At 38.6% G+C, this 27,307-nt stretch overlaps 1 protein-coding gene across 1 annotated transcript in view; it reads right to left on the bottom strand.

The window, feature by feature from the left end:
- Window positions 1-13,631, bottom strand: part of kcnk9 (potassium channel, subfamily K, member 9) — a 56,514-nt gene extending 42,883 nt beyond the window's left edge. Inside the window, exon 1 of the mRNA XM_066714611.1 lies at window positions 12,799-13,631. Within this exon, the coding sequence (XP_066570708.1) occupies window positions 12,799-13,390 (592 nt within the window). The 5' untranslated portion in view covers window positions 13,391-13,631. The remainder of the gene's footprint in view (window positions 1-12,798) is intronic.
- Between the last annotated feature and the right edge of the window lie 13,676 nt (window positions 13,632-27,307).

Below are 27,307 nucleotides of genomic sequence, written 5' to 3'. Positions count from 1 at the left end.
GTTTGCACACATCTCAGGAGGGATTTTGTCCCACTCCTCTTTGCAGATCCTCTCCAAGTCATTAAGGTTTCGAGGCTGACGTTTGGCAACTCGAACCTTCAGCTCCTCCACAGATTTTCTATGGGATTAAAGTCTGGAGACTGGCTAGGCCACTCCAGGACCTTAATGTGCTTCTTCTTGAGCCACTCCTTTGTTGCCTTGGCTGTGTGTTTTGGGTCATTGTCATGCTGGAATACCCATCCACAACCCATTTTCAATGCCCTGGCTGAGGGAAGGAGGATCTCACCCAAGATTTGACGGTACATGGCCCCGTCCATCGTCCCTTTGATGTGATGCAGTTGTCCTGTCCCCTTAGCAGAAAAACACCCCCAAAGCATAATGTTTCCACCTCCATGTTTGACGGTGGGGATGGTGTTCTTGGGGTCATTCCTCCTCCTCCAAACACGGCGAGTTGAGTTGATGCCAAAGAGCTCGATTTTCGATCTGACCACAACACTTTCACCCAGTTCTCCTCTGAATCATTCAGATGTTGGCAAACTTCAGATGGGCCTGTACATGTGCTTTCTTGAGCAGGTGGACCTTGCGGGCGCTGTAGGATTTCAGTCCTTCACAGCGTAGTATGTTACCAATTGTTTTCTTGGTGACTATGGTCCCAGCTGCCTTGAGATCATTAACAAGATCCTCCCGTGTAGTTCTGGGATGATTCCTCACTGTTCTCATGATCATTGAAACTCCATGAGGTGAGATCTTGCATGGAGCCCCAGACCGAGGGAGACTGACAGTTATTTTGTGTTTCTTCCATTTGTGAAAAATCACACCAACTGTTGTCACCTTCTCACCAAGCTGCTTGGCGATGGTCTTGTAGGCCATTCCAGCCTTGTGTAGGTCTACAATCTTGTCCCCGACATCCTTGGACAGCTCTTTGGTCTTGGCCATGGAGGAGAGTTTGGAATCTGATTGATTGATTGCTGCTGTGGACAGGTATCTTTTATACAGGTAACGAGCTGAGATTAGGAGCACTCCCTTTAAGAGAGTGCTCCTAATCTCAACTCGTTACCTGTATAAAAGACACCTGGGAGCCAGAAATCTTGCTGATTGATAGGGGATCAAATACTTATTTCCCTCATTAACATGCAAATCAATTTATAACTTTTTTGAAATGAGTTTTTCTGGATTTTTTTGCTGTTATTCTGTCTTTCACTGTTAAAATACACCTACCATTAAAATTATAGACTGATCATTTCATTGTCAGTGGGCAAACATACAAAATCAGCAGGGGATCAAATACTTTTTTCCCTCACTGTATATATACACTCACCTAAAGGATTATTAGGAACACCTGTTCAATTTCTCATTAATGCAATTTTCTAACCAACCAATCACATGGCAGTTGCTTCAATGCATTTAGGGGTGTGGTCCTGGTCAAGACAATCTCCTGAACTCCAAACTGAATGTCTGAATGGGAAAGAAAGGTGATTTAAGCAATTTTGAGCGTGGCATGGTTGTTGGTGCCAGACGGGCCGGTCTGAGTATTTCACAATCTGCTCAGTTACTGGGATTTTCACGCACAACCATTTCTAGGGTTTACAAAGAATGGTGTGAAAAGGGAAAAACATCCAGTATGCGGCAGTCCTGTGGGCGAAAATGCCTTGTTGATGCTAGAGGTCAGAGGAGAATGGGCCGACTGATTCAAGCTGATAGAAGAGCAACATTGACCGAAATAACCACTCGTTACAACCGAGGTATGCAGCAAAGCATTTGTGAAGCCACAACACGTACAACCTTGAGGCGGATGGGCTACAACAGCAGAAGACCCCACCGGGTACCACTCATCTCCACTACAAATAGGAAAAAGAGGCTACAATTTGGACAAGCTCACCAAAATTGAACAGTTGAAGACTGGAAAAATGTTGCCTGGTCTGATGAGTCTGGATTTCTGTTGAGACATTCAGATGGTAGAGTCAGAATTTGGCGTAAACAGAATGAGAACATGGATCCATCATGCCTTGTTACCACTGTGCAGGCTGGTGGTGGTGGTGTAATGGTGTGGGGGATGTTTTCTTGGCACACTTTAGGCCCCTTAGTGCCAATTGGGCATCGTTTAAATGCCACGGCCTACCTGAGCATTGTTTCTGACCATGTCCATCCCTTTATGACCACCATGTACCCATCCTCTGATGGCTACTTCCAGCAGGATAATGCACCATGTCACAAAGGTCGAATCATTTCAAATTGGTTTCTTGAACATGACAATGAGTTCACTGTACTAAACTGGCCCCCACAGTCACCAGATCTCAACCCAATAGAGCATCTTTGGGATGTGGTGGAACGGGAGCTTCGTGCCCTGGATGTGCATCCCACAAATCTCCATCAACTGCAAGATGCTATCCTATCAATATGGGCCAACATTTCTAAAGAATGCTTTCAGCACCTTGTTGAATCAATGCCACGTAGAATTAAGGCAGTTCTGAAGGCGAAAGGGGGTCAAACACAGTATTACTATGGTGTTCCTAATAATCCTTTAGGTGAGTGTATATATATATATATATATATATATATATATATATATACATTTAATTTTGAATGTACCTTCATATGTTGCCAAGGGTTTCACAACAGTTACACAAATATGTATATGTACAATGTAAAAATATATAACTATAATGACAATTGATAAAAGAAAGCACACTATCATATAGATTCTATTTTCTTAAAACATAATTTTTAACCCTGTTTGATAACTGGGAGGCATTTCATTCTTGTTGAACGTTTCCTGTGTCCTTTCTACATCTTAGAATATATGAAGTGAAATGTTTTTCATGCTACTGTTGTCAATTCCCTGTACCTCCGTGAGCTTGTCTGTGATAAAGAAATACTTTGCCCAATCGTCTCAAACACACTTCAGCTTATAAATGGACTTTTGCTCTTCAAGCAGTGAACCTTTACTGGTCTCTTCAGTCAACAATTGGAAGAATTGTTTACAAAATATGAACCATTGTCAACATTTGTGAGATAAATTATAAATATAAAGTAATGTGCAAAAGTTTTAGGCAGGTGTGAAAAAATGCTATAAAGTAAGAATGCTTTCAAAAATAGACATGTTAATAGAATATATGTATTAATTAACTAAATGCAAAGTGAGTGAACAGAAGAAAAATCTACATCATTTAGTATATTTAGTGTGACCACCCTTTGCCTTCAAAACAGCATCAATTCTTCTAGGTACACTTGCACAAAGTCAGGGATTTTCTAGGCATATAGTCAGGTGTATGATTAAACAATTATACCAAATAGGTGCTAATGATCATCAATTCAATATGTAGGTTGAAACACAATCATTAACTGAAACAGAAACAGCTGTGTAGGAGGAATAAAACTGGGTGAGGAACAGCCAAACTCAGCTAACAAGGTGAGGCTGCTGAAGACAGTTTACCGTCAAAAGTCATACACCATGGCAAGACTGAGCACAGCAACAAGACACAAGGTAGTTATACTGCATCAGCAAGGTCCCTCCCAGGCAGAAACTTCAAGGCAGACAGGGGTTTCCAGATGTGCTGTCCAAGCTCTTTTGAAGAAGCTCACAAAGAAACAGGCAACGTTGAGGACTGTAGACACAGTGGTCAGTACTGCAGCAGATGAAAGACACATCATGCTTACTTCCCTTCACAATCGGAAGATGTCCAGCAGTGCCATCAGCCCAGAATTGGCAGAAAACAGTGGGACCCTAGTACACCCATCTACTGTCCGGAGAAGTCTGGTCAGAAGTGGCCTTCATGGAAGGCATTGCGGCCAAAAAGCCATACCTCCGACGTGGCAATAAGGCCAAGCAACTCAACTATGCACGAAAACACAGGAACTGGGCTGCAGAAAAATGGCAGCAGGTGCTCTGGACTGATGAGTCAAAATGTGAAATATTTGGCTGTAGCAGAAGGCAGTTTGTTCGCCGAAGGGCTGGAGAGCAGTACACGAATGAGTGTCTGCAGGCAACAGTGAAGCATGGTGGAGGTTCCTTGCAAGTTTGGGGCTGCATTTCTGCAAATGGAGTTGGGGATTTGGTCAGAGTTAATGGTCTCCTCAATGCTGAGAAGTACAGGCAGATACTTATCCATCATGTAATACCATCAGGGAGGCATCTGATTGGACCCACATTTATTCTGCAGCATGACAACGACCCCAAACACACAGTGAAAGTCATTAAGAACTATCTTCAGCGTAAAGAAGAACAAGGAGTCCTGGAAGTGATGGTGTGGCCCCCACAGAGCCCTGATCTCAACATCATCGAGTCTGTCTGGGATTACATGAAGAGAGAGAAGCAACTGAGGCTGCCTAAATCCACAGAAGAACTGTGGTTAGTTCTCCAAGATGTTTGGGCCAACCTATCTGCCGATCTATTAGCATTCTTACTTTACAGCATTTTTTCACACCTGCCTAAAACTTTTGCACAGTACTGTATATAGTCTGATATTTGTTTCAATGTTTTGTTAATGTTGGATAAATGTTGTTTTTTAAAAGAAATCCCCCCCTCCACCCCTTACCAGAGAGATACATTTTGTCCACATTTCAAATACAATGATTTTTAAAACACTTTCTTGAAAAAGAAAAAGGCTAGAATTATAATCTTGGGAGACATACCGTAAGACAACAGTGAGCAGGGGAACAATAACAACAACAAAAATAACAGAAAAGTATTCAGACCAATACATCGTCTTCTGTCTCAATCAGTACATGCTGCAGGAGAAAACCCCAGTGATTGTTCATTAGATCAAGAACCCATTCGTTTTCCACAAAGATTAACTGTGGCTATTTAAACAAATGGGTAGATCACACCTGAGGGTAACAGTCTAACAATGTAACTTAATAGTGTACAATAAAGAAGTTAATCCTACAGTGCTAGATTGTTGAAATGTCTTGTCAACACCTACATTAAAAGAGAAAACATATATTCTATTCTATTATAATTTGCTCACTGGTTCAAAGCTCAGTCTTTGCTAAACAGCAGCTATGAACAAGCTTGGATTGGGGGTGGAGGATCTTATCATGGTTATGACTTCCAATCGCTGGATCATACTTGGAAAGCTCTGTGATATTTTTTCTATTTTTCCATAAACAATTTGTATAACTTTGTAAACTCTCTAGTAATTTCTGCTGTATATTTGTAAACAAATGTCAGTGAATATTCTACAGGTTCCTAACAATGTCTAAACAGATATTTGCATTTTCAAAGGTGAATCTATCTGCAAATGTTATTTGGGTATTCATGAGCAACAGGGTGGGCATTATTGACGAAGAAGATAGCTGTGTGTTCTGGACAATTAATTATGGAAAACACTGAAAGTTTGAAAGTAAGTGTTTGAAGATTACACTAAAACGTGTACTGTTGGGGCTCCTGAGGGATTCGGCAGATAAAGAACTCCTCTTGCAGTGCAGATTAAGCTATATACTTCACTGGTTACTAGTCTGTATGAGCGTCAGTTTGGAATAAAGCCTGAATTCTGTGAGGAAAGCACGACAGAATATATTAAACAGCTTTACTTAATCACTAAAGAACAGACTCAGAAATATTTTAAACAAATTAAAGTTTATGTGGGTGAATTATTAATCTTTACTTTTAATATAATATAACTTAAAATAATAAAAGCCAGAACCCCCCCTCTAACATTTTTGTTGGTAGAAATCAGTGCAGATAAATGTATTTAAATATTTTTATGGATTTCAAAATGTATTGTTTAGGTGCAGATCCTGAACAAATTAAATATAAAATTAATCAAACATAAGTTTGCAAAAATATAATCATATTTTTGTATTCTTAATAACTCAAAGTAGAATTGCATTCTAAATTATTTTCATTCAGCTTTTAATTGTGATTTTTTAATATATTTTAGTTAATGTACAATACAGTGGTTTTAGTTGCATACCATGCATTAATTAAAACATTTTTAATACATGCTCAGATTTCTTTCTTAGAAATGTAATTTGAGCAATTACATTAGTACATTAGTGGTTTCATATTTTTAGAAAAAATCCATTATAATGTAGTAGAAAATAATGGTACAGCACGTACTACTTTTATTATAAATGCAAATTTACAGAATTCTTTGTATATGGCATATTGGATCAATATGGATCAAACACTGGACCAAGGCTGTTTTAAGTTACAAGGCATTTTCTTTGTAAGCTGTGTGTGTAAGTGTGGGTATTCCCGAAAAGTTTACTCTAATTCTATTGAGTGCAGAATTTTTTTAAAGTCGTATCAGTCACATCCCCAGTTTATAGCAATTATAAATCTACCTTGTAAAATTACAAGTGGAAAACTTTATTTTTGCTTGTGGTCAGAATCTTCTGCATCATCGCTGAGGCCATACCATGAATTATTGAATAATCAAACATCTGTGTGCAAGAGACTTCAAAACTAGCCAATTCACTTAACCACAATGTTTAGCTGGTTTTCTCTGTTTTGTTTTGGGGGTTGATTTCTCGTGCCTGTACAAAAAACAACAAAATAATTCTAGTGCTTGACTATAAAGTAGATTATCCATTGGGAACCAAACTTTAAGGTCAGTTATTCTTTGTTAGTATTATTTTTTCAGTTCAGGTATACAGTTTGTTTATAATATTACCCCGGACAAAATAAACCTATTAAACAGCCTATTTTTAATCAACTTTAAATACTGGCTCATAAAATCAAAATAATAATATAACAATAGGCCTACATATCAATAAATGCATAATTTGTCAAAATAGTGATGACGACTAAAGTGTAACAGAAGAAAAATAGCAAACAACGCAGGAAAACAAATGTTTGATGGACCCTTGGCATTGTAGCACAACGATACACACAATGCTTGAAGTATGAACAAAGACATCACATAAATAAGGATGCCTGGCAGAGAAACAGATTTACTGCTGTAAATGTTTATTTTATGGTCAGTTTGTATTCGTACAGGTTTGGAAACTACCTCCTTACTCTTCGCAAAAGCCTTTGAAAACTAAAGCACACGGGACACCATTTCCAGTCTATTTAACAAGTTAACAAACGCCTATATAACCTCTGGAATTCAACATTACTTACTTCCATAAACTCCGTTTAAACACAATTTGCTACCTCAAAAGCAAGCATGGGAGCATCTTGGAATCCATACCTCCCTCAGACTGAACGGGGATGTGTAACTAACGCCATTGAAAATGAAAACCAATATGTGCTGTCCATACTGACCCCAGGGGGGCGCTGGGTGAAGCCGGTACATGTCCATCGACGAGGGAGGCCGGTGGAAAGATTCCAGCAATTAGCTTTGTGTGGAGAAGAAAACCAACGTCGAGCGGTGTTCTTGCTCTGTAAGGTTGGTAATTCCTTCAAATATCTGATACTTTTCCAAAACAACAACACATTTATACAAAATACACAATGTTTATGTGGTTGAGTTATGTATGTATCAGTTGCTAAATATTTTGCCGTGGCATGGGAGCCGATTGTCCTAGTCGAGAGAAACTTTCAATTGTGTGAGCTCGATACTGAATGATTTCTCCACAAATTCCATATTATTATTATTATTATTATTATTATTATTATTATTATTATTATTATTATTATAAGCTTTTAACCTTTGTGTACCACAATACAATAAATTGAACTGCAATACACGTTAATAAGGAGACTGGATATTTAAGAAAACAGCAATTGTGGTATAACGTGTTTTGTTTTAGCATCTTTTCGCTGTGACGCATTTCATTTTAAATATAACTACCTTGAATTCAGTCATAACCATTGCTCCCCGCCAGACATTATGTTGCTATTGGGCAACCCACTCAAAAACAAAATGGCATACAAGAGACAGTACAGCCGGGCCTACCACAGACCACACCACCCGGCAGACAGGTTTATGTGGAAGACATGGTTTGTTTAAGCCTTAAACAATAAAAAGAGCTCGTGTTGGGCCTAGTATTACGTTTGTCGGGAGTTTAAGACCTGCAAATAAAGCAAGTTGTAATTCACGTTCATGCAAAGGCCACTGAACAAACATAATAACAAGCGATGCTCGGGGTGGGAATAATATTTCTGGTTTCACGCATGGCAGCTCATTGCATCTGTGCACGTCCTCCGCAGCCTCGGTCATCCGGGCAGTTTGTGTGCACGGCCGTGTGGGACCCGGATGGCCAGTCGCCAACGCACTGCTATAGGACTGAGACTTCCCGGGCAAAGAGAGGGACGTTGTCAAGATCAAGCCAATTCAATTTCATTTGCACATAGTTAAGAAGAAATACCGAAGACAAATTAATAGATTACACCCAGACCCCGAATCAGCTCGAAAAGGAGTCATTACATCATTGTTTAATGGCTATTATTTTTTAACTATGAAGGATACATTAGGTTGGCTATACGGTATTGGTAAACGCCGAGGATTTATTTTAAATAATCACATTTAAAACATGACTTGCTCACGAACGTACAGTACAGTCTGCGTTAACATTATGAACTGTTTTTTAAACCTATAATATTGAAAAATACTAAATACACATATGGATAAAAAGATTGGACTGTACAAAAAGATCCGATAACAAGAATAAAGCTTCATGAAAGAGGATTGTATTTATTCTGTGAAACATTTTATTTTACTGTTAATTAGTCTCTGCCGGACCGCCCCACATGCACTTAATAAAGTTCCTCTCATAGCTATTAATCATGTGTTTCTGATTTGAAAGAGGAAGGTCAGGCCCTGTAAGGTCAGTCATGTAAAGGTTTGCTTATCTTATACCGCAGCCTGCGTTTTAGAATAAGACAGTGGCCAGCAAAGTATATAAGTGAACTTCACATAGGTAAAAGATGCTAGATTTTATAAAATCATAAAACCTTCAAAAATAGAACATAATAAATGCTTTTTTTTTTTTTTGTCGTCTGTATTGCATCAGAAAGGGCATAAAACAATTAGGATCCACTCCCTCCCTACTCCCCCTATTTCAAACATATTGAGTTATACTCCTGGATTTGAGTCTGTGTGTTCTGTATAATTAAGTGAGTGATGCAGCCATGAATCAACTTTCTAGAATTACTACCTTGCAATGACATCATCCACAACATAGAGGCTTCTTTTCAGGATTTTAAACGGATTGCTTTGGGGGAAACTGCAGATCAGTCCGCCCCTCCAGGCATGCTCAGAATACCAGCATTTCTCAGAGCGGCAATTAGTGCATCTCAGACTGCATCAGTCATACTGCAGGGAAACGAGCCAGCAAAGTCGTGGTGTGTGTGTGTGTGTGTGTGTTTCATCTTCGTATTTAAACCTAATACCCCCCCACCCCCACCCCCACCCCCACCCCGAAGTCTATTCTTTGCATTTGAAACAACGTTTAAAATGAAACTAAATACTACACACCATAAACCTGTATTTCAGTGTCCCGCTCAATTTGTGTTATAACTTAATCAGAGTTCAGTTATTGGTAATTTGTACTACAGTACAACATGGTAATACACCAGCCTCTTTAACCCAACGCAATGAAGGGGAGCGTGGAAAACAACAGCATGGTATGTGAGGCACGTAAAGGCTATGATCTAAAATACCAAAATAAAAATAAATAATCTGGGCAATATGTAACAAACTGAACTGAGCTGTAATCTCCTTTTCTATCAAAATGCATAGTACAATGTTAATGGGGCACATTTTAAATGGACTGCATTTTAGAAATAAATTATCATAGCTACAGGTGTTTCTACACTGTCACTACAGTCAAAGCTAAAAATAGCATATTCTGGCATACTATTGACATTGCTTTTCGGTAGAATCAAACAACACATAGTACATAAAGTGCATTCTTAGCACAGATATGCTAAATTTTTTGTTTACTGTACCACCAAAAAACAACACTAAAACATGAGGACTGCTTGATGAGGCATTGTCATGTTCCCCGTTGTTTTCCAGTGTGCTCCACATTATCAACATTAGATACATTTATTTTAGTTCTGTTGGAACAGCTGTTGCACAAAACCACAGAAATTACTGAAATATGCTGCAACCCCATTTTGCTGGACGAGGAATACTTATGTGCTGACGTTTTTCTTTCATGTTTTTTTTTCATGTGTCAGAACGTTTGTATTATTGCTATTGTTCAATACATGTTCGTTTCAATAGGGATATTATAATTAAAGTACATATTTAAAAATATACACAGTCTTACCTAAAACGTATACTCCATATTTGTCAATTACAACAGTCCCAGTATGGTCAGTTTGAAATAACAGTTCTGCTCTTTCTCTAAGGTAAAAACAACACCACAATTCTGGGGCCCCCATATAAAACTGCTAGTAAAGCGATTGCGAAAAGCTTCCAGTTTGCGCTAATGGGTGAAAAATTGACCTTCCAATTAAAAAGACGTATTTACTATTTTTAACATAGAGAGAGAGATGGAGAGGTTGAACAAGTTCTACTTCGAATTAAAAGTAAGACATTTCAAACGCTGTGTGAATACAAACCTGGTGTCGATTCGGCACAGATATATGGTACATTCTCAGTTTTGTAGCTCAGAAAGCCGAATGTGCGGGTGCTTTGTGAACTTCTACAAGTGCAGTGAATTTCATCATCACTGAAGCGTTTTCCTGAGACGAGGGTGTATGTTAGGAGCTGTTATTCAGCACCACAGCAACAGCAACAGCAACTGCAGTTCATGACAGTCGAGGTTTCGGGTGGCGTTGTTGTAGCGCAGATCTTCACAGCGCTGCAGAATTCCCCGATCCCATTGGTGGAGCAGCGCAGATCCGCGCAGAACTGCGGAAATCTGCGCTTCAAGAACGCGACCGATACACTCGTTCTTTAACAGCAGAAAGATGAAGTTGCCTTCCGCAAACAGTTGGGAAAGATCTAGTACTACTTTTTTAATATAATTTATTTTTTGATGAACGAAGTTAGTCATGTTCATATTACAGCAGATCCCTGAGTGGGTAACAATACATATATTTGTGCAGTTAATTGAGTACATTCGTCGTCGTTAATAAAGATATACTAAAAATAAATCGGAAGTAGCATAGTCTCCACTTTTTATTCTGACAATATCTCGTTATAGAACAAGCGCAGAAGCCACATCAGTCAACCATAAAACAAATGTATCTGGTTCTTTACAGTACAGTACAATGTTTATAATGTATTGATATCAGTGTATCAAAAATGAGATCTCATTTAACTTGGAGCCTTAAGAACCACAAAAATAAATGTAACGTCACACCATTTATTGTTCATAAGTGCTGCCCTTTTTATTGCCAAAGTATAATAGCATCGTGACTTAAAATCACAAAATAAACACGCGATATAAATGTTTATGTAAATTGTAAATGCATTGTTTATTTTCATTTTTAAATTAGATGTTCTAACAACTTATCTTTGGAAACATATATGTATATGTTAATGTGTGTGTATATGTTGGTGCTATATATGTTGGTAACTCAAAAGTGTCATCAAATACACCATGCAACCGTGCATTTGTGTGTGTGTGTGTGTGTGTGTGTGTGTGTATATATATATATGTGTGTGTGTGTTTTATGTTAATTTGTTTATATATTGTCTAAATCTGTTTTGTGATGAAGATATAGGCTGTCAAATTGCGGATTAAGATGTTGCTCAATTTAAATTCTAGATGTCCATCAAAATGTATTCTGAATACGGGCATCTGTATGTGGTATACATGTTTTCCATTAGATGTAACAGGACACAATAACTCAATTATCAAGTCATGTTATAAATAAATACATTTTGGGCTAAAATCAACAAATTCCAAGGAGAAACGTGTTACCACAAAGGTGTGCTGCAACTCTGGTGTGTTTTGTATTGGCCATTTATAGGATGTAATCCTACACAGAATGAAAAATAACCCTTATTGGTGTTTCTTTTAAAAGTATATCTCCAAAAGTTACCCACATTACCTGTTAACATTCAGCAATCATTTCACATGACTTGTGTTAAACGAGACACCACAGGTCATCCCAGGTTAAAAAGGGCATTCGTAAAGTGCAATCTAAGACTTGTAACACGTTATATTGCTTTCTGTTCTCGGTGCTGTCCCAATTCTTCAACCTTGCAAAGTTTAGGAAAGCGGAGCTATCTAGCATGTCGTTGTGCGTCCAAAAATGCAAACCTCTCAAATGACAATGAAGGTGAACTGAAACACGCGTGCTTTATCGATGTCCATAACTTACGTGATGCGTAGCTAAACAAATCTTGAGCAGCAGAAAAGACACACCCGTTATGTAACATTTATCCACAGCTAGCATGTTTAACCCCTTCAACCACCGAATACACAGCAGACTGTGCCATGTTATATGTTCTTTGGTTTAGGTATCACTTGCATACATGCAGAATACAGGACAATTGTGCATTACTACAACTCAGTACAGTCTTGCAGAGGATAACTTAATCCTCTATATATTGATGACATTACTCGATATTATTATAGATATGTGTGTGTTCAGTTTTATCTAGCACAGATGTTCGGAAAAGAAATATATCTACTCCAATATCGAGGCTAAAACATTAAAATGCATAGATACGTGTTGCTCATTCAGTTTGCATACTTCCTCTAGTTAAGATGCCCGTTTTGGTGCATTAACAGTTCCGTGCAACATGCAGTATTGTAGGCATCGTCAGGGGACACAACTTGTCCTCACAATGTTGGCAGTACTGTTACGAAGTGCCGTGAAAAGACACCAAATTCAAAGATGCATGTAAGAAAGTTGTATTCCTACTCAGCATTTTTGTGTCGGCTCAAATTGCTCGCGTGTAACAAGTTTTATTCCCCAAATAACTTTCACCGAGAACTTACCTATAGTGGTGATGACTGTGATTGCAAAGTAAAACGAACCAGCGAATTTCCACTGAACCCCAGCCCGGTGAGGTTCGGCCTCCATGATGATGGTCTCCAGCTTGCGATAGTCGTCCTCGCTTATGTTATATTTCCCTTGGAGACGCTTCTCCTCGATCTCCAGCTGCTCCTTCTCCCTCATTTCAAAGTCGGACTCCAGGGCGTCGAAGACCGCCGCCCCGACCAGCAGGTAGGTGAACGTGCAGATGATCAGGGACAGGGTCCGCACGTTCTGCCGCTTCATGGCCACCAGGAACCGGCGACGGAGGGGCTCATGTCCCCTCGGCTTCTCCAAGAAGGCGCAGCAGCAGCTGGGGAGACTCCGGCAGCGATCCGACCCGGAGGGGCAGAGATCGTGGTGGTGGGGATGGCGAGGGCGATGATCGCTAGAGGGGGGGAGACAGCTGTGCTCCCTGTTACCGGCTCCCTGCTCCTGTTCCTGGGAAGAGGAGAGACACAAGAGGCTGCTCGATCGCCGGGACCAGGTGCCCTGCAGCCGAGAGACTCTGCGCAAGACCTGCCCAAACCAAGTCGTCCCAGTGCGTAGTGCCATCAACAACCAGCAAACGAGATCGCCTGGCTTTGTGATGCTACTACTAGAGTTCAAGGTGGAAACTGATACAAATGATCAAACATAATACATATGGTAGTATTGAAATGAAAGCAGATCGTATATTCGACTTATATCTTTAGTTTCGTTTTACCAGGCGGTGCCAGAGACATTCTCTTCAGTTTAGAAGAAAAAATAAAGGATCCAGCCGAGAAAAGAGGTGCAAGGAGCCGCATCCTGAAACATGTTGTGCCGAAGTTTCTCGCTGTGAGACCCAACGAGTTTCCTATCGCTTTACTCAACAGATGCACCGCCGCCTTCTGAACGCAATGCTCCTTTTTCCAGAAAAGAGATGGAAGTTGTAAAAACCCAACGCGCAATGCCATGCAACACCAAATAAAAATGGGAATGGCAAAAGTGGTCGCTTCGTTTGGAGGCGATCTGGAGAACAGATGAATGAACGAGTTAAGGGCAACCCAGCAGAGGATCAGAGAAGTGCAACTCACTGGAGGATGGCTGTGGGGGTCTGCGATCAGAGGCGATGATCCTACATTAGACAGAGCAGGAGTCAACCATAAAGCAGATCGCTGTGAAAAAAATAGCATCCGTGACTGTAAATGTGATCGCCTGTCTTGCCCTTGCTTTTAAAGAAATGAACATATGCGATTACAAAAAACGGCCTCTCTTGGAGAATCTGATTGATTCAAGAAGCAAAACGAACAAGTCTCTTAGCAAAGTCTTTCAAAGGAACTGCCTGACGACTTTCGGCTCCCTGCTCTGGGTAAAAATGCAGATCAGGACAGACACCCACAGCAGCTTTCAAGCCAGCCAGCTTGAGAGACCTGACAGAATCGCCTGAATGTATTAGACAGGTTGGTCTGGGTTATATTCGAGTGCATCAGAAGCAAGACATGACTGAACATACAGAAGAAGGGTTGGCAGAAGGGGGGGGGGGGTCGTACACTGGGGACATAAGACCAAATTGGAGAATAACAGCTCTATGTTGTTTTTTCCGTTTGATTTTCAAGCACACCAGACTGAAACAAAAAGGGGGGCTTCTGGTTTTATATCAGGTAGAGTCACCGTCATCGGAGAAAAATGGATACACAAATCTTCAATACCCGTGTGTTCCTTATCAATGACATTACAAAAAGCTTTATTTGCTAAGTTAGTCAATGGCAGCAGTTAGGAGAGAGGTCCTCCATTAGGCTCCCTGTTTAAAGCCATGCCCTCTGTACTTTCTCCTTTTGGACGTCTTTCCTGAGGAGGTCTGTATCCCCTGGATTCCCCAGTCTCTCTCCGAGTCTGCCTCAACCCCCCCAGCCCTGGACACCTCCTACTCAGGATCATATTACAATTCTTGGGGTTTTGCAGGTACCCACGTGGTCCTATATTTCCCCCAAAGCAGAGGAAATGCGTATCCCCCCCCCGTAATGATGATCTCTGGTGTGAGGTAGTGGTTGCGTATATGCATCCTGCATCACAACAGGAATATAACCCGGGTGCGGAGTTATTATTTTACATAATCGGCATAGCATAGACTTTAGCTCAGAGACATGGAGGATGCTATTATCGCTGTAAATCGCGTAACGTGCTGGAGATCAGGAACAGTGATCCGATCATGTTAAACTTCAGGGCGTTTTGTTAACAGACGCGTAAACCTCTGCATGGCGTTTTGCTTAAATGAACTGATTTTAATTTAGCTGCGTTGCTTAGCGATTGCTTATGAATGTATACATTGTAAAAATCCCTGAACAGGATACAGTTTTCTTTGTATCGTCACACTTTCCAATGCTGCGACTGAATTCCAGGTTTCTTTAAAATAATTTGTCATTAGTGGCGTGTGGAACGAGATTTAAGCGCACAGTACCATCGGCAACTATAAAGTAACGTATTAAATACGAGACTAAGGGTTATATTGTATCAAAATGTAATTATTCTGGTAGTGGACGTTTGCAATTACACCTGATTTGCAATTCAAGCGCCAAGGGATTATCCCACAGATATATGATCAATTTACTGTCAGGGAAAAGCATGTATAACTCGAAGTGGTGAGTGGTCATTCCCAGATGATAAAGATGTTTAACCTTAAATAGTCCTTCAAATATTGTTTACTAGATCAATATATTTGGTTACATTTTATACCTTTCTTAATGAAAACAAAAACAAAACATCTAATAAAATGCAGCATGCAGAATATATTTAAAATGCATGACTGAACTAAATCACAATTACACGTTTTTGATTTTCCTATATGAAGTGACTAATTGCTTATTTGTTTTAAGAAAAACAGACCAGTCAGAGGTGGTATTGGTGGTGGTGGACCACTTTAGATGTTTTCTGAGAAAAAGACAGGACCTGATTAAATCTGCACTCTGCCTGGGTCCATAAACAACAGTCATGCAGTGCCAAAATACATTTCAAGCCAAATTGTTTTGAATTGATCATCATTGAGGTTTCAATTAAATCTAAGTAAATATTAATCTAACCTTCTACTGTTTATTAGATTCACAAAAGGCCTTTTCCAAAACTCCAAAAGTTAAATCAATTTGCCCCTTAGTCTGTAGAATTAAATATTTAACAGATGCTATGAAATACAGCAAGGGTTTGTTTGTAATGGCTGCTCCTGGGCCTTTCGCTGTCTTTGGGATCTAAAATTTAAATGTATTTATTTATTTTTAAATAGGAGCTCATGAATTGCTGATGCTTGTATGAAGTCACAGAGCCTTGAGACTTAACCCCAGTCTTGGCTGATCCAGAACCGCTGCGCACTTGTGGAACACCCCTGTCCATTACTAAAAGGATAACTCAGTGGAACAGAATCTGTTTATTTTCATACATTGGAAATGCTACCAAATTCATTGTGGTGGTTTGTGTTTTAAATGCATACACTGTCACTGGCCAACACCTCCAGCCTATTATTATTATTATTATTATTATTATTAATAATAATAATAATAATAATAATAATAATAATAATAATAATAATAATAATAATAATAGTAAATTAACATATACAACATTTCAGTGGTGTAAACCCCAGTGGACAATGCCCACACAATCGCTATAATGCTAACAATAACACTAATATTACTGTTTATTCATGTTTTAATACACATCTCTCTAGTTTTCCCTTAATCTGTGGCTGCATTTGTTTTAACCCCTTTTACACACAACTGTTTATTTCTGATTTCTGCTGTTTCTCAGAGTCTCTAGCTGTAGTACTGTAAATTTGGTAAGCATTATTGAAATTAGTACACACACGTGATTTCATCATTACTTTGTTGTAGATTCTGTATTTTTTTAATTAACTTTTACTATACACTATTGCAACATGCTTATTAGATTGAAAAGATCATATCTAATGTCTCTGAATGGGCCTTCCGTCATACAGCAATTAATATGGTTATCTCCATACAGGGACATTGCTTGTAGTAAGAATGTTATATTGAAGTAAGACACTTCTCTTTTTAGCAGCAACCTCAAAGATCAAGCTTTTAAACTGAATCATGACATCAATGCACCTGAAAGCTTATAATTCAATTATTTGTAAGTGTTTTGAGAAGTTGTCACTTACACATGGAGTAATGGACAATATAATAACAAATAGACATTTGGTTTGTCTACATCATGTTTCACTGTTTGTGTTGTGAATACATCTGGGGGTATTTGTCAGTTCTATTTATTGAGTTCTGGTAAAAATATTGAAAAACATGAATGGTATAACAGTAAAGCAGTTAACATAAAATACACAGAGGAGAATAAAAGACAAATCCATGCTCCTTTGACCAATCTTCTTGGTTTGAATGAAGAGTGAATTTGTGATGTTTTTCTCCACAAACATTGACGTTGGAACTCTTTGCATCATAACATCTTCCCAAAGATATTTCTGTATTGTATCCTTTGATATGGATAGTTTAATTGTGGAATTTATATATGCCATCAGACGAGTAAAAAAAAACTGCACTGATAATTAAGTGATTCATAACAGAAATTGTAATAGATAGTTATATTAAACTAAAATATCACCTTGTATCCTGCTAAATTAGCTTAAAAGAAAATCAAAGAGTAGCAGGCGTTTCAATTGAAAATAGAGATCTGGACTCAAAGTGTGTACCTTTACATTTCTGCAGTTTTAGGCACAATTAAGTAAGCTACCATTCAATTCTTTCCATTCCAAATGAAACAGTTTCATTTCTGATGCCTGAGCACTTTGCCTCAGAAGTAAGACAAATGTTCTCTTGTTTGCTGTAGCAGTCTCTAAAGTATAACTAATTAACAGTCACCGTAGGTGCTTGTTGGATAATTGTCTTGCATTCAGCAAATAAAACGGGACTTGCATCACTGATTACTTTCCTGAATATTCCACTTAAATTATATAGAATTTCTGACACATAATTAGTATATACATGTGCACTTATATATGAACTGACGATTACTTTTTTTTTTGAATACCACTAGGAAGAGTCAACATGTGTCTTTACCACATCATCTGTGTGTACACCAGCAACAGCATCCCAAGCCTTCAAATCAAACCTGTGTTTATAAAGGCACAACACTAATTCATTCTTGCATATCATGTAATAGACATAGGAACATGAGCTATACATGAGCTATATGAATATATATATATATATATATATATATATATATATATATATATATATAAATATATGTATATTTTCAATGTGGTATTGACAATAAAATACACAGACAAACTAAATCTATCCAGATAAGTATCATAAACAAAAACAACATGTTTTTAAACTGATACCCTGATCGTACCAGACTCCTGACCTTAATGGCTCTGAGAAGAATGGAGCCAGGGTAAATATGCTCTAGGAGATGATTAGGAAAGAAATCACAAAAAGAAAAAGGTAGCAATATGCTGCTGAGGGTATGTGAGAGATTACCAACTGCAGGTGTCAGTGTGATAGTTAACAAGGAGAGGTATATTGATCAGAAGATGTTGCAATTTAACAACAGCATTCAATGCCCTCTGCTGCGTTTATTTGTAGGTTAGCAATGGAAGATGGAAGATTAATACTTTCAGGTTAGTACTTTCTTTGATGTTGTATTTCAGTAAGTCTATCTGTGGTTATTAGTCTAACTTGGTGGTGATCCTGGTGGGTCATATTGTCTAACTGAGCTCCTGACTATGTAATCCCACTAATTCTGTAGCCAATTATACAACATTTTCAAGACCTTAAGGTGCTGATGATTCAGAAACAAAAATGCTTGGAATAACAAGAAAAGATAGAAAAATAAATGAATGGATCTGTAAAGAAACCATAATACGTGACACCTTTGAAAGAGTGAAAATGTTAAAATGTCAATGGTCCGGACACATTGCAAGAAGAACAGATCAAAGGAAGCTATTGAATTGAAGACGACCACATAGAAGATAGGAAGATTAATTAATAAACTTTGCAAGGCATGACATGAAAAGAGAAGCGACAGTTCGAAACAAGTGGAAACATCTTGGGGAGGACTTCATCCAGTAGTGGATCAATATGGGCTGATTATATCAAACTTAAGAATGTGGTACTCCAGGGTTGTATACCATTGGTCTAATATACACTCACCTAAAGGATTATTAGGAACACCATACTAATACTGTGTTTGACCCACTTTCGCCTTCAGAACTGCCTTAATTCTACGTGGCATTGATTCAACAAGGTGCTGAAAGCATTCTTTAGAAATGTTGGCCCATATTGATAGGATAGCATCTTGCAGTTGATGGAGATTTGTGGGATGCACATCCAGGGCATGAAGCTCCCGTTCCACCACATCCCAAAGATGCTCTATTGGGTTGAGATCTGGTGACTGTGGGGGCCAGTTTAGTACAGTGAACTCATTGTCATGTTCAAGAAACCAATTTGAAATGATTCAACCTTTGTGACATGGTGCATTATCCTGCTGGAAGTAGCCATCAGAGGATGGGTACATGGTGGTCATAAAGGGATGGACATGGTCAGAAACAATGCTCAGGTAGGCCGTGGCATTTAAACGATGCCCAATTGGCACTAAGGGGCCTAAAGTGTGCCAAGAAAACATCCCCCACACCATTACACCACCACCAGCAGCCTGCACAGTGGTAACAAGGCATGATGGATCCATGTTCTCATTCTGTTTATGCCAAATTCTGACTCTACCATCTGAATGTCTCAACAGAAATCGAGACTCATCAGACCAGGCAACATTTTTCCAGTCTTCAACTGTCCAATTTTGGTGAGCTTGTCCAAATTGTAGCCTCTTTTTCCTATTTGTAGTGGAGATGAGTGGTACCCGGTGGGGTCTTCTGCTGTTGTAGCCCATCCGCCTCAAGGTTGTAGATATTGTGGCTTCACAAATGCTTTGCTGCATACCTCGGTTGTAACGAGTGGTTATTTCAGTCAAAGTTGCTCTTCTATCAGCTTGAATCAGTCGGCCCATTCTCCTCTGACCTCTAGCATCAACAAGGCATTTTCGCCCACAGGACTGCTGCATACTGGATGTTTTTCCCTTTTCACACCATGCTTTGTAAACCCTAGAAATGGTTGTGCGTGAAAATCCCAGTAACTGAGCAGATTGTGAAATACTCAGACCGGCCCGTCTGGCACCAACAACCATGCCACGCTCAAAATTGCTTAAATCACCTTTCTTTCCCATTCAGACATTCAGTTTGGAGTTCAGGAGATTGTCTTGACCAGGACCACAGCCCTAAATGCATTGAAGCAACTGACATGTGATTGGTTGGTTAGATAATTGCATTAATGAGAAATTTAACAGGTGTTCCTAATAATCCTTTAGGTGAGTGTATCTATACATGTCTGTATGTGTGTACTTATGCGTCAGGTCAAACAGTTTGTTTGTTTTTCAAGTCTTTAAAATAATTCCTGATTGAAGGCCTACAGACTTATTGAATTAATTTACTTTTCAATTAACTAGCTTTGCTCATTTATATGTATGTTACATTTGCCTAGCAATTCCCCCAGTAAAGCAGCATGGACACCCCAAAGCCTTCACTACAAATGAACATTGAAAAATATGGGGTTCCTGATTGTATGTATTTTAGATATCTCTGTTTGATATCCACATCTCACTGCCAATTACTGCTGTCTCGATCCATACATTCTCTATATTTAACTGTTTTTTTAATTGGATTCAAATCCCCCTCAACCCACCCACAGTGCATATATATTTTCAGATAAGGGGGGGCAGCAGCCATTTTTAAGTTTCCATGGTAATAAAATCACATACACTATCAACATGGGGATGTCAGGAAATGCTAGGGAAATCTGTATAGTATAGAACATATTCTATATTTGGACTCAGCTCCTTGTTTAAGGCCAACAAAGTAGTGCACGAACCAGTATGTCAACCAGTTGCCTCTTGTTTTAGCTTAACCAAAATGTTGTACGGTATTTTTACTTGCAAAGACTTAGTTGTGGAAGTGTCTTGCTGTGCTACCCATGCATTTATTTATTTAGTTTTAGTATGCAAATAACACAGACACGCAGTCTGATCATTTCTGAAGTCAATTAAACAGAAACAAAACAATCACACACAAGACTGTGTTTCTCAGTGAGGGGAGATCAAAATGAAAACTAATAACCAGGTGAAGTAAACTGTAGTAGACTCCTAATGATCAAATGTGCTCTGTTGTATACAAGTGGAAACAATAAAAATAAATAGCCAGTTAAAAAAAGTGTGTTCAGCTATTTATCTTAATTTTCCCACTCTAGGTCGTGCCTGTTCACTAGATTGTTTTTCTAAATTAATTACTGTACAACTAAGCATGTAGTATATGTTGAATTAATTCATAAATTAACAATCTATAACATATCAATTAAAAATCTATTTACATGTTTTCCATGGGTCTTATCAATTTCCTCCCCAAAATGCAAATAATAATAAAGTCAGCCATAAGTGAAATTATTATTTATGATCCTCAAAATGAAACTTTACCTACAGCTGTTGTAGTTTTGCATTACATGTTCATGTTCATGAGATCATTATCTTAATACCATCACTGTGTTGATTATTTTGTCAGCCAACAAAAGAGAACTAATTCTGTTTATAATGTTAATTAAAAAAATATGATTATGGCTATTATTACAATATTACGGTGTCTACTTTTTAATTTGAAAGCAATACAGTTATAATTTGATTCTGTGTATACAACACTATGTAACAAATTACATCACTGGGAAGCATACGATTTTCAGAAAACAAACAAGTGCAGATTATGTATAGATTATTTATTCCCTTAAAAGTGACAATCAATAATCAAAGACATAGAAGGGTTTAACAGGGCTTCATACAGGATAATGCTGCCCATGTTTAGTCAGACACAAGAATGCTCTTTGTTTAAAACCTCTCAACACAGGGAAACATGGCACCAACCAGCAGTAGCAGTAAACATCTATTTAACAAACAGGGACCATTTACAAAATGCAGTTTCTATTGACAGTCTTTTCCTTTTCCCCTCCCTGCTTCAGTGCTGCTGAAGGACTCATCTTGGCCCTGGACTGATCTGTTGGTGATTTTCCTCTGTTCCTAAAGTAGTCCGAAAATGCAGGTATGAACAGTTTGTACTTTGTCTTGTAACTTTTCCTTTTTCCACTTTTAGTGTGCTTTCCAATGTCTTGATGCTGTTTTCCAATAGACGGGGGAGTCATACCACTGAATCTGATCTTGCTTCATGCAAGTGTTATCCTTAATTCACCCTCTTGGTAAGCATACCACAATTTCCATCTCATGTAGATCTTTTCCATAGTTGCCTGTGCTGCAACACAGTAAAAGTAAAAGCAGATTTGTGCTGCCAGTCTATTGTGTGCTAGAGGATGGCATGTATTTAAAAGTAGAAACACAACAGTAAATTAATAATTCCACTCACACGTCATTTCACAGTCATCTCTCTTAGAACCATAGATAGGATTTCTGTTGTTTCATTCTCACATGTATCTGAAAGAGAGCTGTATAACAGAAAGGACATACACAGCCCTTTTTATACAATTGAAAATAAAATCTATCAAACTGCAAGGGTTTTTGTATTTCCAAAACGAACTGAATACTGAGTTAAATAAGAATAGTAGTGGAAAGTTTTGCATTGTTTTATTTGTTTCTCATAAGGTATCTTCATTGATATGGCATTTCTTTTTCCTTGTATTTTCATATCAAAGCATGTTAGACTGACAGACTCTGTGTACATTTTAAACAGTAATCCTAACAGTAGGCATTTTTACACTGCCATTTCTGATCCGGATAAAATGCATTGGTAGGATTTGTTTCTGCTCAACAATGGCAGTGTGAACGCTCAGCAATCTGATCAAATGCACCTCTCAGGGAGATGGTACAGATCCAGATCAAATGCACTGGCTCAAGTTCTGGCATGCACTGCGGCAGCGTTTAAGGGGCAGGTAGCAGACATACACCCTTCACATCAGTGGAGCAGGAGAACACTTCCCTACTGCCCGTATTATAAATAAAGTATTGTTAAAATTAACACTAAATTAACACTTTTATGTTAGCAAAAATACATAATTGAATTTTTATTTGAAATGCTTTGGTTGTGAAGTGCAAGTGAGTTGGTTTTATGTGTTCGTAATTCGTAACGAGATAAAGACTGTTTTAGATATAGCTCTGTCTTCTGAAGGACTAATTTAATATATACATTAAATATATATTTGTTTGTTTTAAAGGCAGGAGGCAGATGTGCAGCAGTCTCACAGATAAGAGACCCTTCCCTACTTTCCTTAGTATAAATAAAGTATTGTTGAAATTAACACTAAATAGCTTGTTACTTTATGTTAACAAAAATATATAATTGTATTTTAATTTAAAATATTTTGGGTGCGAAGAGTAACTTACATTTAGGTCTATAAATATTTGGACAGTGACACAATTGTCATAATTTTGGCTCTGTACGCCACCACAATGGATTTGAAAGGAAACAGAGTTTAAAGACTTTCATCTTTAATGTTAGGGTAGTTACATCCAAATTGGGTGAACGGTGTAGGAATTACACCCATTTTTGTAGGTGGTCCCCCCAATTTTAGGGGCTCAAAATTATTTGAACAAACTAACATAATCATGAATTAAATTGTGAGTTTCAATACTTGGTGGCAAATCCTTTGTAGTCAATGACTGCCTGAAGTCTGGAACCCATAGACATCACCAGATGCTGGGTTTCTTCCCTGGTGATGCTCTGCCAGGCCTGGACTGCGGCTGTCTTTAGATGCTGCTGGTTCTTGGGCCAAAATGTTGACAGTTGTGTCACTGTCCAAATATTTATGGACCTAAATGTTTGCAAAAAAAGTTTGTATATTTATTTTAAATGCTTTGATTGCGAAAAAATATGCAAGTGTGTTGGTTTTACTTTACTAATTCGTGAAAAGATATAACAACGTTTTTTTATAGCTGTGTTCTAAATGACTAATTTAATATATGCATATAATGAAGTTAGGACTTGCAGGCTAGTGTGCATGCAAAGACCCCTGTGGAGGCTGAAAGTTGATTCTGATCAAATGGCAGTGTAAACGCAACACCACTGATCATGCTCAAATGTACTGATGCATTTGATCTGGATCAGAAATGGTAGTGTGAAAGTGCCTAGTAGCACCAACAAAAATAAAAAGGCCTAAACACCAGGTATTAGTAAATGTCACTATTGCTTCTTTGCATGATATACTATAATTTTACTATAATAGGAGAGCAGTAATAATGTTGGGTTGCAGATGAAACCTTGATCATCTGAAATGAGGAAACATTCCCCAAGGGAGTACGGGACATCACCTTTTATACAGAAGCACTTATAGAAAGCCTATAGAAAATCTACTGATAGGCCCCAGTGTGCAGTGACTCACTTGACTCACAGATGAGAAGGCTAATCTCAAGATGCATCAGGAAAATATCGAGAAACATACAGGAATGCTATTCTCGAGAGAAACCACTAGTTCTCGAGAGATGGCTGGAGGAGAAGCAGGTATGCTCGAGATCCATCAATAAAATGTAGAGAAACTTGCCGTTTCTTGAGAGATGCTCAACAAGATGTTATTATTCTCAAGAGAAATTACAAGTTTCTCAAGAAAAGCTAGAGGAAATGCAAAGTCGAGAATCTCGAGTCTCCGAGCTGCACTTCGACTTCGAGCCGAGTCTTGAGAAGCTCGAGCCCAGCTCTCAATGTTGAGTCTCAAGCGAGTGGATAGACAGGTGTACACAGTGGAAAGCCACAACTCAAAGTAATAAAATAAATAAGTCAAGTGGAAACATCTTGGGAGGCCTTCATCAAGCAGTGGATTGAAATGGGCTGATGGTGATGGTTATGATGATGATAATAAAATAAAATTATACTACATATATATATATATATATATATATATATATATATATACACTCACCTAAAGGATTATTAGGAACACCATACTAATACTGTGTTTGACCCACTTTCGCCTTCAGAACTGCCTTAATTCTACGTGGCATTGATTCAACAAGGTGCTGAAAGCATTCTTTAGAAATGTTGGCCCATATTGATAGGATAGCATCTTGCAGTTGATGGAGATTTGTGGGATGCACATCCAGGGCATGAAGCTCCCGTTCCACCACATCCCAAAGATGCTCTACTGGGTTGAGATCTGGTGACTGTGGGGGCCAGTTTAGTACAGTGAACATTGTCATGTTCAAGAAACCAATTTGAAATGATTCGACCTTTGTGACATGGTGCATTATCCTGCTGGAAGTAGCCATCAGAGGATGGGTACATGGTGGTCATAAAGGGATGGACATGGTCAGAAACAATGCTCAGGTAGGCTGTGGCATTTAAACGATGCCCAATTGGCACTAAGGGGCCTAAAGTGTGCCAAGAAAACATCCCCCACACCATTACACCACCACCACCAGCCTGCACAGTGGTAACAAGGCATGATGGATCCATGTTCTCATTCTGTTTACGCCAAATTCTGACTCTACCATCTGAATGTCTCAACAGAAATCGAGACTCATCAGACCAGGCAACATTTTTCCAGTCTTCAACTGTCCAATTTTGGTGAGCTTGTGCAAATTGTAGCCTCTTTTTCCTATTTGTAGTGGAGATGAGTGGTACCCGGTGGGGTCTTCTGCTGTTGTAACCCATCCGCCTCAAGGTTGTACGTGTTGTGGCTTCACAAATGCTTTGCTGCACACCTCGGTTGTAACGAGTGGTTATTTCAGTCAAAGTTGCTCTTCTATCAGCTTGAATCAGTCGGCCCATTCTCCTCTGACCTCTAGCATCAACAAGGCATTTTCGCCCACAGGACTGCCGCATACTGGATGTTTTTCCCTTTTCACACCATTCTTTGTAAACCCTAGAAATGGTTGTGTGTGAAAATCCCAGTAACTGAGCAGATTGTGAAATACTCAGACCGGCCCGTCTGGCACCAACAACCATGCCACGCTCAAAATTGCTTAAATTACCTTTCTTTCCCATTCAGACATTCAGTTTGGAGTTCAGGAGATTGTCTTGACCAGGACCACACCCCTAAATGCATTGAAGCAACTGCCATGTGATTGGTTGGTTAGATAATTGCATTAATGAGAAATTGAACAGGTGTTCCTAATAATCCTTTAGGTGAGTGTATCTATATATATATATAAAGCGAGTCGCTACAAGATGCTGAGTGGGTAGGAAAAACAATCCAGCATACACACAGACTGTGTGCTGTGAAAAGGCAAAAGAGGATATTTCGCCTGCATGCAGCGTATCTGGGCTGTAGCAGGTGGCAAGCCAAGTGAGTCACTGCACACTGGGGCCTATCGGCAGCTTTGCTATAAGACTGTTCATTGCTTCTGTGAGAAAGGTGATGACCCATTCTCCCATGAGGAACTGTTTTGAAATTTAGGATCCCTTTTTCCGGCTTCAACTCATTGCAATATCCCATCACAGAACCTCTGTTAACCTTGATATTTATGCAGTTTTTTTTAATGTATTTGTATGTTTATATATTTCTTGCAAATGATGTGTGTAGTGTGAGTCCACTCAGATACAAGCGCCTCATTAATAGCAGCACTTGGAGATGAGTCGCACGACAGGCTGTTGAACCTCTAAGTTGTGCTAAGGTTGGTGCCTATGAGTGAAAATGGTCAAATATTAAACCAGCTGAAAGAAATACAGGACATACATTTACCTGCCTTAAATAGTTAACTAATGTGTAAGGGATGGGGCACTCACAACAGCTCAACACACTTTCACACTGACATCTCAGTCTTTGTACTGGCTTTGTTTTAAATTGTAAATCTACCCCAATGAGTTGTTCAATAAGACTTTATTACCTCAGCAAAAAGTGTTCTCCTGAGAATGCTTGTTCAAGAGAGCAAAATAAACTTTTATTGCCTTTAAAACACTATATGATATTTTAGGATATTTAGTGGCTTTTCAATAATATTCTCAGAAGCTGAAAAAAATATAATTGTACCTTTTAAAAGGAAGGGGAACAGAAAAAGCAAAACTAGGGAATACAAACAACTGAACTTGCTGGATGTTTTTAACATACTGGAGTTTAGCAAGTAATCAAAACAAACTAAACATAATTTGAAGGTGATGCTATTTTCAACAGATAAACACATGTATGTTTAGTTAAATGCAAAATAATTTGCAACAATAAGAACATTATTAACAAAAAATAAGAAATGTAAGATTCTGTCAGCATAATATTTTAGTTAATCTATTCTATGAATTGCTCATTGTTGCATAATAATTGATTAGTAGCTTTGTGTTTTTTGTATGTAATGTATTCAGAATAACATTATCCATTGATTTGTAAAAATGATATAAAATGTAGGGCTTGGTTAAAATTGTAATCCATTCCAGTTCACTACTTCATCTTCATCTCCTCCTCCTCTGCTCTGTGTTCCCCCTCTCAAACCTCTGCTAAGTTTAGTTAGAGTGGGCTTAATTATTAG

Source organism: Amia ocellicauda, chromosome 10 (genome assembly GCF_036373705.1).
Source record: "Amia ocellicauda isolate fAmiCal2 chromosome 10, fAmiCal2.hap1, whole genome shotgun sequence".
In the NCBI taxonomy this organism is placed as follows: Eukaryota; Metazoa; Chordata; class Actinopteri; order Amiiformes; family Amiidae; genus Amia; species Amia ocellicauda.
This window is presented reverse-complemented; position numbering and strand designations above follow the sequence as displayed.